The sequence below is a fragment of the Heteronotia binoei genome, chromosome 4 (assembly GCF_032191835.1).
Source record: "Heteronotia binoei isolate CCM8104 ecotype False Entrance Well chromosome 4, APGP_CSIRO_Hbin_v1, whole genome shotgun sequence".
Lineage (NCBI taxonomy): Eukaryota > Metazoa > Chordata > Lepidosauria > Squamata > Gekkonidae > Heteronotia > Heteronotia binoei.
The window spans coordinates 141,387,505-141,403,288 of NC_083226.1; the positions used below are offsets into that span (position 1 = coordinate 141,387,505).

The 15,784-nt window shown below is 43.0% G+C and overlaps 1 protein-coding gene across 1 annotated transcript in view; it reads right to left on the reverse strand.

Annotated features, from left to right (window-relative positions):
• Positions 1–1,444: 1,444 nt before the first annotated feature.
• NLN (neurolysin) overlaps positions 1,445–15,784 on the reverse strand; it is a 63,325-nt gene continuing 48,985 nt past the window's right edge. The window contains exons 11-13 of the mRNA XM_060235901.1: positions 7,681–7,809; positions 5,617–5,753; positions 1,445–1,879 (exon numbers count right to left, since the gene is read on the reverse strand). Coding sequence (XP_060091884.1) covers positions 1,748–1,879; positions 5,617–5,753; positions 7,681–7,809 — 398 coding nt within the window. The 3' untranslated portion in view covers positions 1,445–1,747. The remainder of the gene's footprint in view (positions 1,880–5,616; positions 5,754–7,680; positions 7,810–15,784) is intronic.

The following is a 15,784-nucleotide window of genomic DNA, read 5'->3' on the forward strand; positions in this document are numbered from 1 at the left end:
AAACTCCATTCAATCTACTGAATTTAGTCAAAATGGGCGGAAAGGTGTGCTCAGTTAGGCACATGTTTAGTGGGGCTATGATTAATTTTAAAAGTAGTTCAATTAAAAAGTGCCCTGCTAACAAAGATCCCAAAGTAAATTCTGTTAAAACACACTGACAACTATTCAATTTATCTATTGAGACTTCCTCCTTGGCTTGCTTGGCAATGGACATAGTTTTAGTAAGTGGAGACACAATACTCCATCTGTGTGTGGAGCCTGAGAGAATTTTTAAAAAATAAATTCACTTGACAAATTTGGGCTGCCAAACCTCATAATCTCACACTCAGACTAGATAATTTAGTCTATGAGACAACAGATTAGTTGTTACCACTTGGCTTCCTTTCTTTCATATCTCATGTCCTCAGATGCCCACCATAACACTCTATCACAAAACAAATGAATGCCTTTGTTGAATTGATACTGGTACGATATGCTGCATCTAGCTTCTATTTGATTATTAAGCTTACTTTTATATGCTTTAACACATGAAGCCACTTTAAACTGAGTCAGGTCATTAATCTACCAAGATCTAGAATGCCTACTTGGATTAGCAGCATCTGTCCATTGTTTCAGGTGTTTTGATACATCACTGGAGATGCTGAGGAACAAACCTTGGACCTTCTATATGCAAAGCAGATGCTCTGCCTGTGACCCATAGGTCCTTCTCATAGCTATATCTTTGGATATGCAAATTAACCACTGATGCTTTCATTCTCTTTATTTCCTTCCTTCCATTTTTTGTCTCACTGACATGCTGAGTTCCTAATCCCCCAAATATGCTGTCAACCATTTTTTTTGTATTCTTTAAAAATCTTTGATCAAGACAGTATGACAAAAATTACAGCCCAGGGAAGCAGAAAATGCCTGGTTACGGTTGCCTCCTGGCCTCACATGGCCATTCATTTTTCAGAATAACTATGAACCACTGAGGTTACATGGAATGAACCACAGTGAAAACATGCGGCGAAAGAATTTCTGTAAGTCTCAGAACAGCAGCAGGAGAGGAGATGTGGATAGTAAAGTTGGCTTGAGATATGGAATTATCAGCTGCATGTAGTATATATCAATTCACTACCCCTGACCACCCAGGTAACAAAAGGACACTTTGTTCCTGCCCCCATTTATGATTACATATACAGGCTTTCATTCTCTAAAGATGCAAGATGTAGAAATTAGACCACTTTTGGCAATCTTTTTGTTGTTGTTGAATTTCAGCTTTTGTTTATTGTTCTATGGATGCTAAATTTTCAAATGAAGTAACCAAGTGTGTCAGTGCTTGACAAGTGACTCAAAATGGCACCTGTGCATTGAGTGAAGTTTAAAAAAACACGACTGGGTCAACAATTCATTTTACCCCGTAGACTGACAAGTCAGTTTGTTATTCATAGTTAGAATCCACAAAGTGTGCAATGTTATATTTATTGATCGGTTTTCTTTCTTTACATCAATGTTTTCCATCACAATCCACAAATAACTTACTGATTAAAAGTAAGAAATTCTGCATCATACTTCACTATGGTTGGGGGGGGGGGCGCAGTGCTTAGAACCATGAATTTTTAAAACCAGGAATAAAAACATTATAAAAGCAATTAGATCTGTCTAGTGAAAAACACTCATCATTTTACCTTTCAGGTCAAGAATATCAGCAGGCATTTCAAGATTGATTCCCCAGATGACATCCAATTACAAAGAGCCCACAGTTTTATTAAGTATATAATCCTTTACTCAGTAAAAAAGCTTTTTGGTTTGGCTTACGACCTAAAAAATTTTGGAGCATATCCATTCCATCTAATGAGCCTCCAGGCTTCAGGATAAGATTTCTGTATTTCATACCAGCCTAAAAGAAAATAAAAATGTTGGCTAATATTTCAAGTTTATGTGAATTTTCTAAATCTATAACAAATACAGGAAATTTCCACAGAATGGAAGCAGGAGGTACTTCTGCATACTCTAGCCCTTGGTTATCATGCTCCCAGCAAACTAGGTTTACAAAACTTGTGAGACTAAAGAGGGCTAAACATGTGCTGGACTCTGCATAAGGAGCACCATGTCCGTCAGTTATCACAATCTTATGTTTAAAATGAGTAATCTTCTCAAGAACAGGTCCACTGTTCTTTTAATCCTTTTCTAACATACCTGAAAGTCTCTCTGGGCAGTTTACATAGGCATGTATCCGTAAAATATTGGAATGTCAGCTTTTTACCACTTTTAACAAGCTCTCCATTTAATAAACTCCAAGGGGATAATATTCCCTATCTGATGCTAGACAGCGCAGTGACCCAAATATAACCTACTTGGTTGCCAAATTTCTGTCTAAGATATTTTCCTTTAGTAAACAATGTATTATTCTTTTAGTCACTGTTCATATTCATCTGAACATAGCAGCTCTGGAAAGGAAAGGGAAAGGGGCCATGAATCCTTATGCAGTTCTTCATTTTAAGTATATAAAAAGACTAAGCTTTGTATCCCTGGAACACTGTTTAAACATTGTATAGAGGGTGGGAAGGGATCTCAGACACTACTGCAGAAGATTGCTTTCTCCATGCTATTTCCATATCTACATTTCCTATTAAGAGGCCATTATTGTCTAAATGTCCACTCACCTAATCCTTAGGAATGATACACAAGTTAACTTGTCCTCATGAGAAGTTGCTTCCATAAAGAAACACATAATCCTTAGAGCCAAGCATCATGCCACAATGGAGTTTCATAATTTGTAATCTATATCCAGCTTTTTATGGGGATCTGTCTAGTCTAGTGGTAGCAAAACTTGCTTAACACAAGAGCCACAGAGAATAAACATCAGATGTTTGAGAGTTGCAATACATGGTTGCAGCCACTCATTCTTTCCTGCCAGCTCCCAAGACTCTAACCACACTCCTGTCCAATTCACTGTGCAATTATATATTATTACACATACAGAGAGAGAGAGCTTCAGGCAAGAATAAAAGCAGCCTTGAGTTGCTGGCACACCATTTTATTTATTTCAGTTTTTAACTGATCTTGGATGGTAATAAATTGAACTATATGTTTCCTGACCTTTTCCTTGGAGGTGATATATTTTGGCAACCATTCTCTAGTTGGAAACAAATGAGAAAAAGAGAAAGGTGAAAAGAAAGATAGAAAGAAAGCAAACAGATAGGAAGGGAGGGAGGGAGGAGGAAAGAGAGATAGAAACAAAGGAAACAGATGGGGAGAGAGGGGGAAGAAAGGGAAAGCAAGGAAGGAAGGGAGAGAAAGAAATATGGAAACAAATCAAATAGATGGGGGGGAGAGAGAGAGAGGTGGAAATCAAATAGATGAGGGGAAGGAAGGTGAGAGGAAGAGGTGGAAAGAAAGCACCTTTAACTTTAAATGTGTTCTCCAAGCCTCCTGCCTGTCCCCATACCAGCCAGCTTGATGTAGTGATTTAAAGAGACAAATGCCTTTTCACAGCCAAGCTGGTCAACTGGCGCAACAATAGGATGGGATTTGGAGAACACATTTAACTTTAGATAGGGAGGGAGGGGAGAAAGAGAGGGAAAGACAAAGGAAAAAAGGTGGAAAGAAAGAAAATAGATGAGAGAGACAGTAGAGGGAGAGGGAGGTAGAAAAAAAGCAATTTTAATTTTAAATGCATTCTCCAAGCCCCCCCAATGCTGCCTGGCTTGGTGAAGTGATTTAAAGAGCCAAGCGAGTGCTGGGGACTTCAAGAGATGCACTATATGTGTGAAAGAGCTGCATGTGGCTCCCAAGTTGCAGTTTGGCTACCCCTGGTTTAGTCCCATAAAAAGTTTTCAAACTGATGCTGGCTGTTCCTGCATTCTACATTTCGCCCAAGTCTATTTATAGAATATAACCATATAGCTCTCCAAGTTTTTTCCTGCATCTCTTATTTGCAGCTGTCATTTGTTAACTTCTCTCCTATGCAGGCATCTCATACAATGCAACACTTTAGCTGTTGGCAGCTTACTGGCTAGTTTATTAACAAATGAGGAATGAGAAAGTTTACTGTTCACGTAATATCAGCTAGGTCATGCTTATGTAAGATGAGTGCTTTTCAGCTTGGTAATAAGTTATGAAAAGTAGCACTGGGTGCCTGTTGTGACATTTATTAACATTTTCAAACTGCCTTTCTAGTTATGTTGACCAATGTTTTTTGTTTGTTTATAACGCAAAGTAGTACTTTCAAAATTAATTCTTGTTCTAAACGCAACTATCTGAGGTTCTAGCCTTAGATCTGTTTGGTCATTTGACAAATTTGCAATTAAGAAAATGCTGGAGATGGTTGCTCAACCACCTCAACATTTCTGCATATGATGTGTGTTTTGAAATACATTATGAATGGCCTGAAAATTTGTTTGCTTTTAAAAATGAATTAATAGATAATACATGAAAATACAACAGATAAAGAAGTGTAGAACAGAAACAGCCTTACATATTATTAGAACTTGAAGCTCAGCTGAACAGAACAACAGCACACAACTTCACCAGTGTGAACACATCCATTCAGTCAGAAAAAAAAGAATCAGGTCGTATTTCATGCAGACAACTATTCATTGGGACTTTCAAAATAACCAATAAGTATTAAACCATATATTTAACATTTCCTTGATGCTATTTAAAATCAAATGTATCACAAAAACATAGTTATTTTCCTTCACAAGACATTTCTGCAAACACAAAGACTTCTGCCCTCAGACCGTTATCGTCCCGCTTCCATAGCAGCCTGAAATGCCTCCCCAAATCCTGTGCTTGGGAGAGAGGGATCCCCCTGAGAACAGGATTTGGGAGGGAAGAACATTTCAGGCTGCCACAGGAGGAGGGGGCGGGCAGGAAAATTGTACTCCATGGACAGAAATCCTTGTGCCTGTGGAAATGTTAGTTTGGATCCAATCCAGTTAGGTGTAGTGGTTAAGTGCACAGACTCTTATCTGGGAGAAGCAGGCTTGATTCCCCACATGTACCTGCTGATGTGACCTTGAGTTAGTCACAAGTTCTCACAGAGCTGTTCCTCTCAAGAGCAGTTTCTGTCACAGCTCTCTCAGCCCCACCTACCTCACAGGGTGTCTGTTGTGGGGAGGAGAGTGTAAGCCACTCTGAGACTCCGTAGTGAACGGTGGGCTATAAACCCAATCTCTTCTTTTTTTCTTCTTCTATATATAAGGCCATTCACTGGACACAATACTGCCAAAATGCCTATTTCTGTGCTCAAATTTGCCAGTTCTGCCCTTTTCTATTTTCTAGTTTTGTTTTCTTTTTTTCTATATATTTGTTTGTGTGTGATGGGGGATACACATGTCATGGTGACCTCTGCTGACTGACCCCCACTGGGGGCATGGAGGATATTCAGAGAAGTGGCTGAATAAAGCCTGCCCTTGCCTCCTGGCTTTGGTATTCCAAGGAAGTCTCCCATCCAAATACTTGCCAGAGATGACTCTCCTTAGCTTCTGAGATCTGATAAGATCAGGCTTGCCTGGGCTATCCAGGTTAGGGCAATTCTGCCCTTTTCTAGTAAGGCATCTTTTTCAGACTTCACATCAGCAAATTGACACATGCAATCCATGCTAGGTAGCACAAAGTAAGTTCTCCTACCTTTGGATTCATTATCCCTTCTTGTTTAAAGCAATTGTAAAAAATGTCCACGGAGAAAACTTCACTCCAGAGGTACCCATAGTACTGGGCATCATATCCACCTGCCAAATGCCCGAACGTGGCTGGCATATTTGTACCTTAAAGAGAAGAAAACAACATGCAGATGCAAATAAAACCAAAAACCTTAGTTAGGTAATCTTACAAATCATATAACCGTCTCTCCCTGTATGAGCCCCGGAGGTCATTATGATTGACCAGTCAACATCTCCTGACCATCCCTGGCCCAAGGGACGTCCAGCTTGCCTCGACCAGGGCAATTCTAAGTTGTGGCTTAGCTGTTTTACTTTTAGTCTTTTAATCTGTTTTAACAGTTTGATTGTTTTACTATTTATCTGTTAGATTGCTTATTGTTAGTTTAATTGTTTTACTATGTTGGAATCCACCCTGAGTTCACCATGGGAAAGGGCAGACTACAAACCAACAGAAATAATAATAAAAAATAATAACCAGATCACACAATATCAAGAAATAACACAAATGACCTTTCACAAAGATTTTTTTAAAAAGGGGGAATTATTAACAATCAGTTCCTGGAGCTGCATGGACTCTAGGAAGCTGGAAAGGGCTACTCATTAAATTTGCAATTGACGCCAGATTGAGAAGAGCAGCAAATACACCAGAAGTTAGAGATAGAATCCAACGATCTGAACACAATGGAAAAGTGGGTGGATGTGAACAATATGTAATTTAACAAGGATAATGTCAAGTTCTACATCTGGGTAACAAAAATGAGGGATATGCATACTGGATGGGGGGTTCTAGGTAAAAGTGTGTGTGAACAAGATCTTGGGGTACAGGTGGACCATAAGCCAGTGTGATGCAGTGACAAAAAAGGCTAATGCCAACCTGGGCTCTATCAAGGCATAATATCCGAATCGCAAGATGACATAGTCCCACTATACACTGCATTGGTCAGGCTGTACGTGGACTATTGTGCGAAATTCTGGAGGTCTCACTTCAAGAAGGATGTGGACAGAATGGAGCAGGTACGGAGGAGAGTGATGAGGATGATCAGGGGCCTGCATACCAAGCCCGATGAGGAAAGGCTGAGGGACTTGGGGATGTTCATTCTGGAGAAGAGGAGGTTGACTGGGGACACAACTGCTTTCTTTAAGCCAGTTTGGTGTAATGGTTAAGTGCGTGGACTCTTATCTGGGAGAACTGGGTTTGATTCCCCATTCCTCCACTTGCACCTGCTGAAATGGCCTTGGGTCAGCCATAGCTATCACAGAGGTTGTCCTTGAAAGGGCAGCTGCTGTGAGAGCCCTCTCAGCCCCACCCACCTCACAGGATGTCTGTTGTGGGGGGAGAAGATATAGGAGATTGTAGGAGTCTCTGATTCAGAGAGAAGGGTGGGGTATAAATCTGCAATTCTTCTTCTTCTAAGATTTTACTCCCCCAAAATATGAAGATTTTTATGTAATGCAATCACATTTTCAAGGATATGTTTATAGCCTATATTTCTGTACTTAATATATTCTAATACTATTAATAGGCAACTGAAGACTTCACTGCTTTTAGTGTTATGCATGATATATAAATATTCTACTTATTCTATTTGACTGTATGGGATTGTTTATACACTATTTTTTACCCCAACGTCTGTTTTCTATTTTCAATGTTTATTTTTCCATACATTTCAGACTGCAAGAACTGAAATACATACGCAAAAGTGTATATGGTGCTGCTGTCTGCAGCTCTCTCAAAAGCATTGGGCATTAGTCACAATTTTGCTTACAGAAAATGAAAGATTCCAAAGGGATGTTATATGCTAACTGTTACAAATGATGCACTGTATATTGCTGAAACAATACAACACATTTACGCTTGAAAATAAATCATTAGTGCAATCCTAAATGCCAAAACTTAAGAAATGTTTAATTTTACCATAGTGTCATGGTATTAAATACTAACTGCAATTCTTGCCAGAAAGAACCCCCTAATAACTTTTGTCGCATTTATAAAAGTAACAAGGGATAAATAAAAGTTTTAACATTTCCATACCTGGCGTTGCTGGTATTCCCAAAATGTCATTACAGTACTTGGCATATTCCTCAGCAGGATTAGCAGAAGACTTTGTATGAACCGACTGATCAACTTTGCTCAAGACAATCTGGCGAAGCGTCAGGAGACCTAGTTAAATCAGAGGATCAAAACAATGTCAACAACCAGGACAAGGAGCTTAGAAACATGTTGTGAGTGCTACAAATCCTACCTAGGACAAAATAGGAGTCAATTGCACCTTTAAGACCAACTTAGTTTTATTCAGAACGTAAGATTCGGTGTGCATGCACACTTCTTCAGACAAGGAATGAGGTACAGTAAGCAGAGCCACACATAGCTGGTGAGGTTTAGAATAGTGGTACAAGGTTAAAATTCAATAGCAGAATAGTAAAATTAACAAATTCAGAAAACCTTTGATCTGGGTTGCATTAGCGTGGGAAACCATAAAACAGTAACATGTCAGAATGTGAGAATGCCTGTTAATTACTCTATTGCTAATAAACCTGAGTCAAAAACGACCCTTGGCGCTTACCATGAGGGGTCCTTCTCCTAAGAGGACAGGAGGACATCTTGGGTGTTTCCCACCGTCTTCCTCTCCCTGTGGCTGTGGGAACCACCCCTCTCTCAGTTTGGGTGACTCCGAGCAGCAGTAAGAAGAATATCGTACCTAAAAAACTCCTAAGGTAAAAAACTAACAGTTGGTCAGTAACCATGGCATTAGACTGGAAGACCAACAAAAAAAAACCCTTTATGGTAAGCAACAGGCCAACAGGCCACAGATAGTAGCATAGAACAGACCCTTCAGACGAAGGTTGATAGACGAGATACAGAAAAAACAGACTGCCCAAGGTAGGGGGAGAAAAGGGAGGGCAAGATGTCCTCCTGTCCTCTTAGGAGAAGGACCCCTCATGGTAAGTGCCAAGGGTCATTCTCCCTAAGAGGCGGAAGACATCTTGGGTGCTCCCAGAGCAGTATGTTAATCAGGGTGGGGTCACCCTATTTAGGCAGCACATGTTGCAGGATTCATCTACCAAAGGCTGCATCCGCCGACACGTATGCATTCAGCTTGTAGTGGCGAATAAAGGTGGAAATAGACGACCACGTAGCTGCTTTGCACACCTCCTCGACAGAGGTGTTCTTATTGAAGGCTGCATTGGTGGCTGCACTTCTGGTCAAATGTGCCGTGATCCCTGATAGCACCTTGAGATGTAACGCCTTGTATGCTTCCGTTATACACGGCTTAATGGCGTAACTAATAGCCGACTTGGACATTTTCTGACCCAATCTGGGCGCTGTTATATTAATGAACATGGAATCTGACTTACGAATAGATTCAGTTCTAACCAGGTAAACCTTGAGTGCCCTACGCACGTCCAGAGTATGCCACGTGCGCTCCTTGGGATGCTTAGGATCCGGGCAAAAAGATGGTAAATTGATTTCTTGGCTATGGTGGAACCTAGACGAGACCTTTGGTTGAAAAGTAGGGTCTGGATAAAGAACGACTTTGTCCTTGTGGAACACGCATAGCTCTTGCTTAATCGACAAAGCTCCAATTTCGGAGACCCTTCTGGCCGATGTTATCGCCACCAGGAAGATAGTTTTCATGCGCATCATCTTTAAAGGCACAGACATCAAGGGCTCAAAAGGAGGATTTGTTAAAGCTGAGAGCACTGGATTCAGCTGCCAGGTAGGAAAGCGATGAGATTGTGGTGGAGAACTCATAGAAGCCCCTCTAAGAAAACGACAGATATGAGGATGCGATGTCAGATTTACGCTGCCCACTTGTTGGAGTACTGAAGACAAGGCTGCAACCTGGCGCTTGAGGGTAGCTGGCTTCAGTCTCGACTGAAGACCGTCCTGAAAGAATTGAAGAATTCTGGGACCGTGGGATGTAGTGGGTCTACACTCTTTCTCCGGCACCACCTGTGAAAAGCTTTCCATGACACGTTATAAATCCGAGTAGTGGATTCCTTTCTGGAAGCTAGGATGGTGTTCGTCACTTTGCTTGTATATCCCAGGTCTAACAACAATTTCCTCTCAACCTCCAGGCGGTCAATCTCAGCCATTCTGGATGAGGGTGCCACACCAAGGCCCTGCAATAGCATGTCCGGCCAGGTTGGTAGATAAAATGGTTCCGCTATTGACATCTGTTGAATTGATGAGAACCAGGGACGTCAAGGCCACCAGGGCGCAATCAGGATGACCTCGGCCCCCAACATACTGATTTTTCTGAGAACCCTCGGAATGACTGGGATTGGAGGAAATGCATACAGAAGGTCTTGTGGCCAGGGAGATGTTAGAGCGTCCGTGGCCTCCGCCTGATTGTGGTAGTACCTCATGAAAAACCGAGGCAGTTGGTGATTCTGATAGGACGCAAAGAGATCCAACATCGGTAGGCCAAAGCGTTCCACTATCTTTGGGAAAAGGTTCTTGTTGAGAGACCACTCCCCCGACTGAGCCAGTCTGCCTTGACATTGTAAGTCCCCTTGATATGTTCTGCCCTTACTGACTTCAGGTGAATCTCCGCCCACTCGAACAGCTTCCCAGCCTCCTTGTGGAGAGAACTGGACTTGGACCCCCCCTTGATTGTTTAGGTATGCTTTTGCTGCTCTATTGTCCGTTAGAACAAGAACATGCTGTTCAGACACCTGGTCTTGAAAGTGCAGCAGAGCCAAGCGAATGGCCCGTAGTTCCAGGAGGTTGATCGGGAGGCTCGACTTCTTGGTTGTCCACTGACCCTGCGTGGGGATCTCGTTGAGGGTCGACCCCCAACCTGAGAGGCTGGCGTCTGAAAATAGTTGTAACTCTCTCTCCATGAAGTAGATTCTCCCCTGACGCAGGTTGACGGTCTTGGTCCACCACAGAAGACTCTCCTTGATGACCGTCAGTGACATGGGACGCCTCTCCATTATCTGGAGTTGATAGGGGCGTAGAAACATCTGTAACTGTCTGGTATGATAACGACCCCACTGCAGTGCCTCGAGGCTCGAGATCAGGAGGCACATAAGTCTTGCCAGAGTCTGAAGAGTCGACGATGACTCCTGTACCACCTGTTGCACTAACCTTTTGGTCTTTAATATCTTGTCTTCCGGAAGAAAAATAGAACTCAGGTTCGTGTCAATGACCATGCCCAGGTACTCCAGTCTCTGAGTCGGGCACAGATGACTCTTGGGCAGATTGATTATAAAGCCGTGTTGTTGCAGACAACTGATAGTGCTTCGAACATCCTGCTCTGCAATTTTCCTCGACGAGGATCTTATCAACAGGTCGTTGAGATACGGGTGCACATGTATTCCTTTCTGCCTGAGGTGAGCAATCAGATTCACTAAAACCTTGGTGAACACTCACGGTGCTGTTGCGAGGCCGAATGGTAGGGCTCTGAATTGGTAGTGGGCTCCGTTCACACAAAAACAAAGGAATCTGCGGTGTGCAGGTAGAATCGGAATATGCAGATAGGCCTCCCCGCCTGGAGGTTGCCATCGGTGGGCCCTTGCCTCTGGACGCTGCAAGACTGCTGGTCTGCCTCCTTTCGCGCCTTTTTGCGCTTGTCAAAATGGCCGACGGGGCTGGGAATGAGCCCTGAAGAGGAAGCCTCCTCCGTGGCTGATGACAACCAGCGGCACTTCCGTCCGCTCCTCTGCGCTTTGCCCCTACAGGGCACGTTGCCGGCAGCCGAGGCAAGCCCCGCGGTCATGCTGGCTCCGGGAAGCGGCCTTTCGGCTCCGTGCAAAGCTCTAGGGGCCGAGTCTTCATCCATGAAGGCGTCCTTCGCCCGACGCGACATCCACGCTCCTCTTTGTGCCGCGGCTTGGATTTGTGTGCCCAAAGCCGTTGCGGCGCCGCTCCTCTCAGGTATTGAGGGGAGGAGGGGGGGGGGGAATCAGCTGAAAAAAGATATTAAAGAAAGGCTGGAATGGATAGTTGTGCAGAAGTTAAAAGAGAAGAAGACAGTAAAAGGTAAAGAAAGAGGAAAGATTTTTTTTTTACATAGACTACACAGAAAGGGATAGGAACCTAAACACTTGCTCTCCCTGTCGAGGCAGGAAATAAACTGAGAGAGGGGTGGTTCCCACAGCCACAGGAAGAGGAAGATTTTAAGATTCCTGCCTCCCTGATTGGATGGTGGGAAATACCCAAGATGTTCTCCGCCTCTTAGGGAGAAGAAGGCATTTCTTTCCCAGAAGTTTTTCCTGTCCAACTAATTTACCTTTTAACATGTAACATAAATATATAAAGCATTCTAGATTGCCATTAGGAAAAATGCATTAAAATATAGTGAAAGATGGGTTTAGTATATGTAATGAGATAAACAGCCAATATCCCTTGTTTGAGTATGTCAATACAAAAGCATTATTCTGATACACTATCCTAAAAGAGAAATACATTGGAGCACTGTGGATATATCGCCATACTTGTTGAAAGTGGGTTTAGATATGTTATGGACATATGAAGCCGCCTTATACCGAATCAGACCCTTGGTCCATCAAAGTCAGTATTGTCTACTCAGACTGGCAGCGGCTCTCCAGGGTCTCAAGCTGAGGTTTTTCATGCCTATTTGCCTGGACCCTTTTTATGTTATGTAATACTTTCATCTGATAAGATATGTGCCATTATAAAAACAAAATTGGAATTACTTTGGCAACAGCAAACAGGAAATGAGGCAAATGGGAGATTTTACGGAACTGAAGGCACTAATGAACAATGCTATAGAAAATATAACTTTTATACCAGAAACAGGTCCCTTTCAGACAATCTCTCCTCAGGGCTGATTCACGTTGCAAAGTCTGAATGGACTTTTGACAGACTGGGAATTTAAATCCATTGCACACAATCTTAGTTCATAGCAGAAGAGGCCTCAGCTTCCCCCACCCTGTTACTATGTCCCGAAATGGCCCCAGGGATTATCTATTTGCCCACTGAGAAATATATGCTTTGATGCCTAGATGTAGGTTTCTCCTATGGAGTGAACAATATCCCCAGGGTCTTCCAAATTAGGAAATCTGCAGAGGATGTAAGGCTGAAGCCCCTTCTCCATGTGTGTATGGTCCAAATCAATGTCCTCATGCCTGTGAATTGATTTTCCAGTATGCAGCTCCAAGTGCATGTCTGACCCAAAAGCTTTCTGAGTAGCATATGTCTTTGTACCATGTGAATAGGTCCTCAGATTGTACTTTGGGACGATCTAGAGTGGACCTGAAGGTTTGCACGCTCCCTCCCTTTCCCAGCCATCAAAGGCTTTCTTCAGAAATCTTCCCAACTGTAGCTTAACAGGGGCCATTCATACATAAAAACAGTGGCATAACTAGCCTATTTGGTGTGCAGGGTGGATAATTTTTAAATACCCCTTTGTCTTCTTCTTTTTTTTTTTGCAATCAAGTCACAGCTGACTTGGGGTGACGCCACAGAGTTTTCAAGGCAAGAGACGTTCAGAAGTGGGTTTGCTATTGCCTGCCTCCATATTGGCCCTACTAAACTTCTGAGATCTGTTGAGATCGGGTTAGGCTGGGGCTCCTCTATCTAACAAAATTATTTTAATAATCAGAAAATAAAATGAATAATAATAATGGCCAGAAAATAGATTCAGGCAAGTAGTTGGTCTAAAGCAACAGAACAAAGTTTGGTCTTAAAGGTGCTATGGGACACAAACTTTATATTAAACAGCCAGAAAAGCAGATAGTGAAAAATTTATTGTATATAACTCCATATATATAATCATGCCAGTAAAAAAAAGAAAAATCAAATTTCAACATGCCATTCCATCATGAGAGACAGCCAGAATGGTGTAATGTTTAAAGTGTTTGACTAGGAAGTAGGAAATCAAGGTTCAGCCCCTCACTTGTGCCATGGAAGTTTGCTGGGTGACCTTGGGCCTGTCACATTATTCTCAGCCTAGTCCTGACCTTTCATGTTTTCACAGCAGACTTTTTACGGGGTGGTTTGCCATTGCCTTTCTCAGTCATCTACACTTTCCCCCCAGCAAGCTGGGTAGTCATTTTACCGACCTTGGAAGGATGGAAGGCCAAGTCAACCTGGAGCCGGCTACCTGAAACAGCTTCCGCTGGGATCGAACTCAGGTTGTGAGCAGAGGGCTCCAACTGCAGTACTGCAGCTTTACCACTCTGCACCACAGGGCTCTTGTGAAAACGTCACTCCAGAGTCAAAAACGAGTGCTTGCACAGGGGACTACCTTTATCTTTAGCCCTGACCTAGATAACCCCAGATAGTCTGATCACATCAGAAGCTAAGCAGGGCCAATTTGGAGGCATGCAAAGACAAACAGGCCCATAGCCACAGCGGTGTACAAAGGTGCGGGGCCCCATCAGTCATTTCTCATGTCCCTCCAATCAGAACTAGGGTTGTTGAGAAATCTGCCAAAAGTCTTCTGCCAATGAGAATGGGTGTTTCTTTCCCTCCTTCCTCCCAGGCTTTGCCAGTGAAGGAGAGATTATTGTTCCCTCCTCCCATCTTCCTCCTGGGCTCTGTCAATGAGGGAGAGAGTTTCTTAAACTCCTCCTGCCTCTCTCCCAGGCTTTCCCATGGTACTTTGCTTCCCGGGCACAGTAGTTGCTCTTGCTGTGCTCTGAAGCATGTGATACAGTCCTTTTCCCTCTTTAGCTTGCTAGCTCATGCCAGTCATGGATATCTCTGATCAGTGGTACTGTGCCACATTTATAAGCTTTTTTGGGGGGGGGGGGGTGCTCTATTTTAGCCTGGATGGGGAATGTTCAAAGGTGGCTGGAAACAGAGGGGGTGGATGGCAGTGGCAGCAGCCTCTGTACTTTGCCTTCAGAGCGCCTACTGGGCTGTTTTGGCCCTTACAAACACTTGGGGTGGGGGAGAGGGAAGAGTTCTGTACCACAAGCCCTCTAAGCTGCAGGGTCTTGTGAGCAAAAATTCCACTGTGTGAACTACTGGTTTTAAAGTTGTGAGCTGCTGCATAAATTATTGTGCTCTGGGGCTATCCTTCCTGAGCTAAGACAAAAATGTGTGAGCTGGAGGCTAAAAATCTGTAAGCTAGCTCATGCTAACTCAGCTTAGAGGGAACACTGGCCCACAGTGGTTTGGGGCATCACAGAATTTTAAAATTATTGTAAAATAGTGATAATGAATTGGTGCTGGCAACAATTTTGCTTTCACTTTAAACTGGGCTCAGCAAGGTGGGAGGAGTCAATCTCTGTATCTGTAGAGGGTAGCCTCCCCAGCTTCTCTTCCCAACTGTGCAAAGCAAAAAAGCCACCCTTCCCCTGCATGTCACTTGGAGATTACAAGGAGACCATTTTGAGGGTGGCATTCCAGGCTGAGTGCCTATATTCATAGCACATCATAATTAAATAATGATCCCCCCCTAAAATAAAATTTTCTGGCTACGGGCCTGAAGGCAAACCACCTCCAAACAGCTCTTGCCTTGAAAACCCTGCAGGGTAAATGTAAGTCAGCTGTGACTTGATGAGGGGAAAAATCCAACACACCACTTGTGCTCTGAGCAGGCACATGGAAGGGCTTCTGTTTGTCAATTTGAAGACCAAGAGATGACCATTCCAAACATCTACAAGGCATTTTTGAGTGCCTTTGTAGTTACCTTTGTCTGCCTTTGTACTAGCCAGGTTTCAGATTCAGTGGGAGCTCACAGGAGAACAGCTCCTGAACCTTTCTGAGAGTTCCACCTCCTTGTCCACTGAATAGTAGGTGCAGCTGCATAACAATCCCTGGATGAGCTCCACCACCTATTTTTCTACAAAATGACTGCTGGTACTAGCTTCTACTAACACTAGCCAAAGCATCACAAAATAGTGGTGGTTAACCAGCCTGGATGTTAAGAAACATACTATCCACCAAAAAAGGTGCCCCCATCCTCCATTGTTTCAAAGGACTAAAGTCAAACCAGAGAATCTCTGCAGAAGAAAATGAAGGGGGGGGGCATTTTTATACCCCAGAAGAACCAGTGCAATGTACAGAGTACCCAGCATAATACCAACAAAGGTTTTTTACTATATTACTCTTAAATACATTCTGTCACCAAGCAGGATAGGGATGAGAAGGTCTTGAGACCAAGAAAGAAAATAAAGGGGGAGGGGGTGGAAACACAGAAAAAATTAAGCGAAGG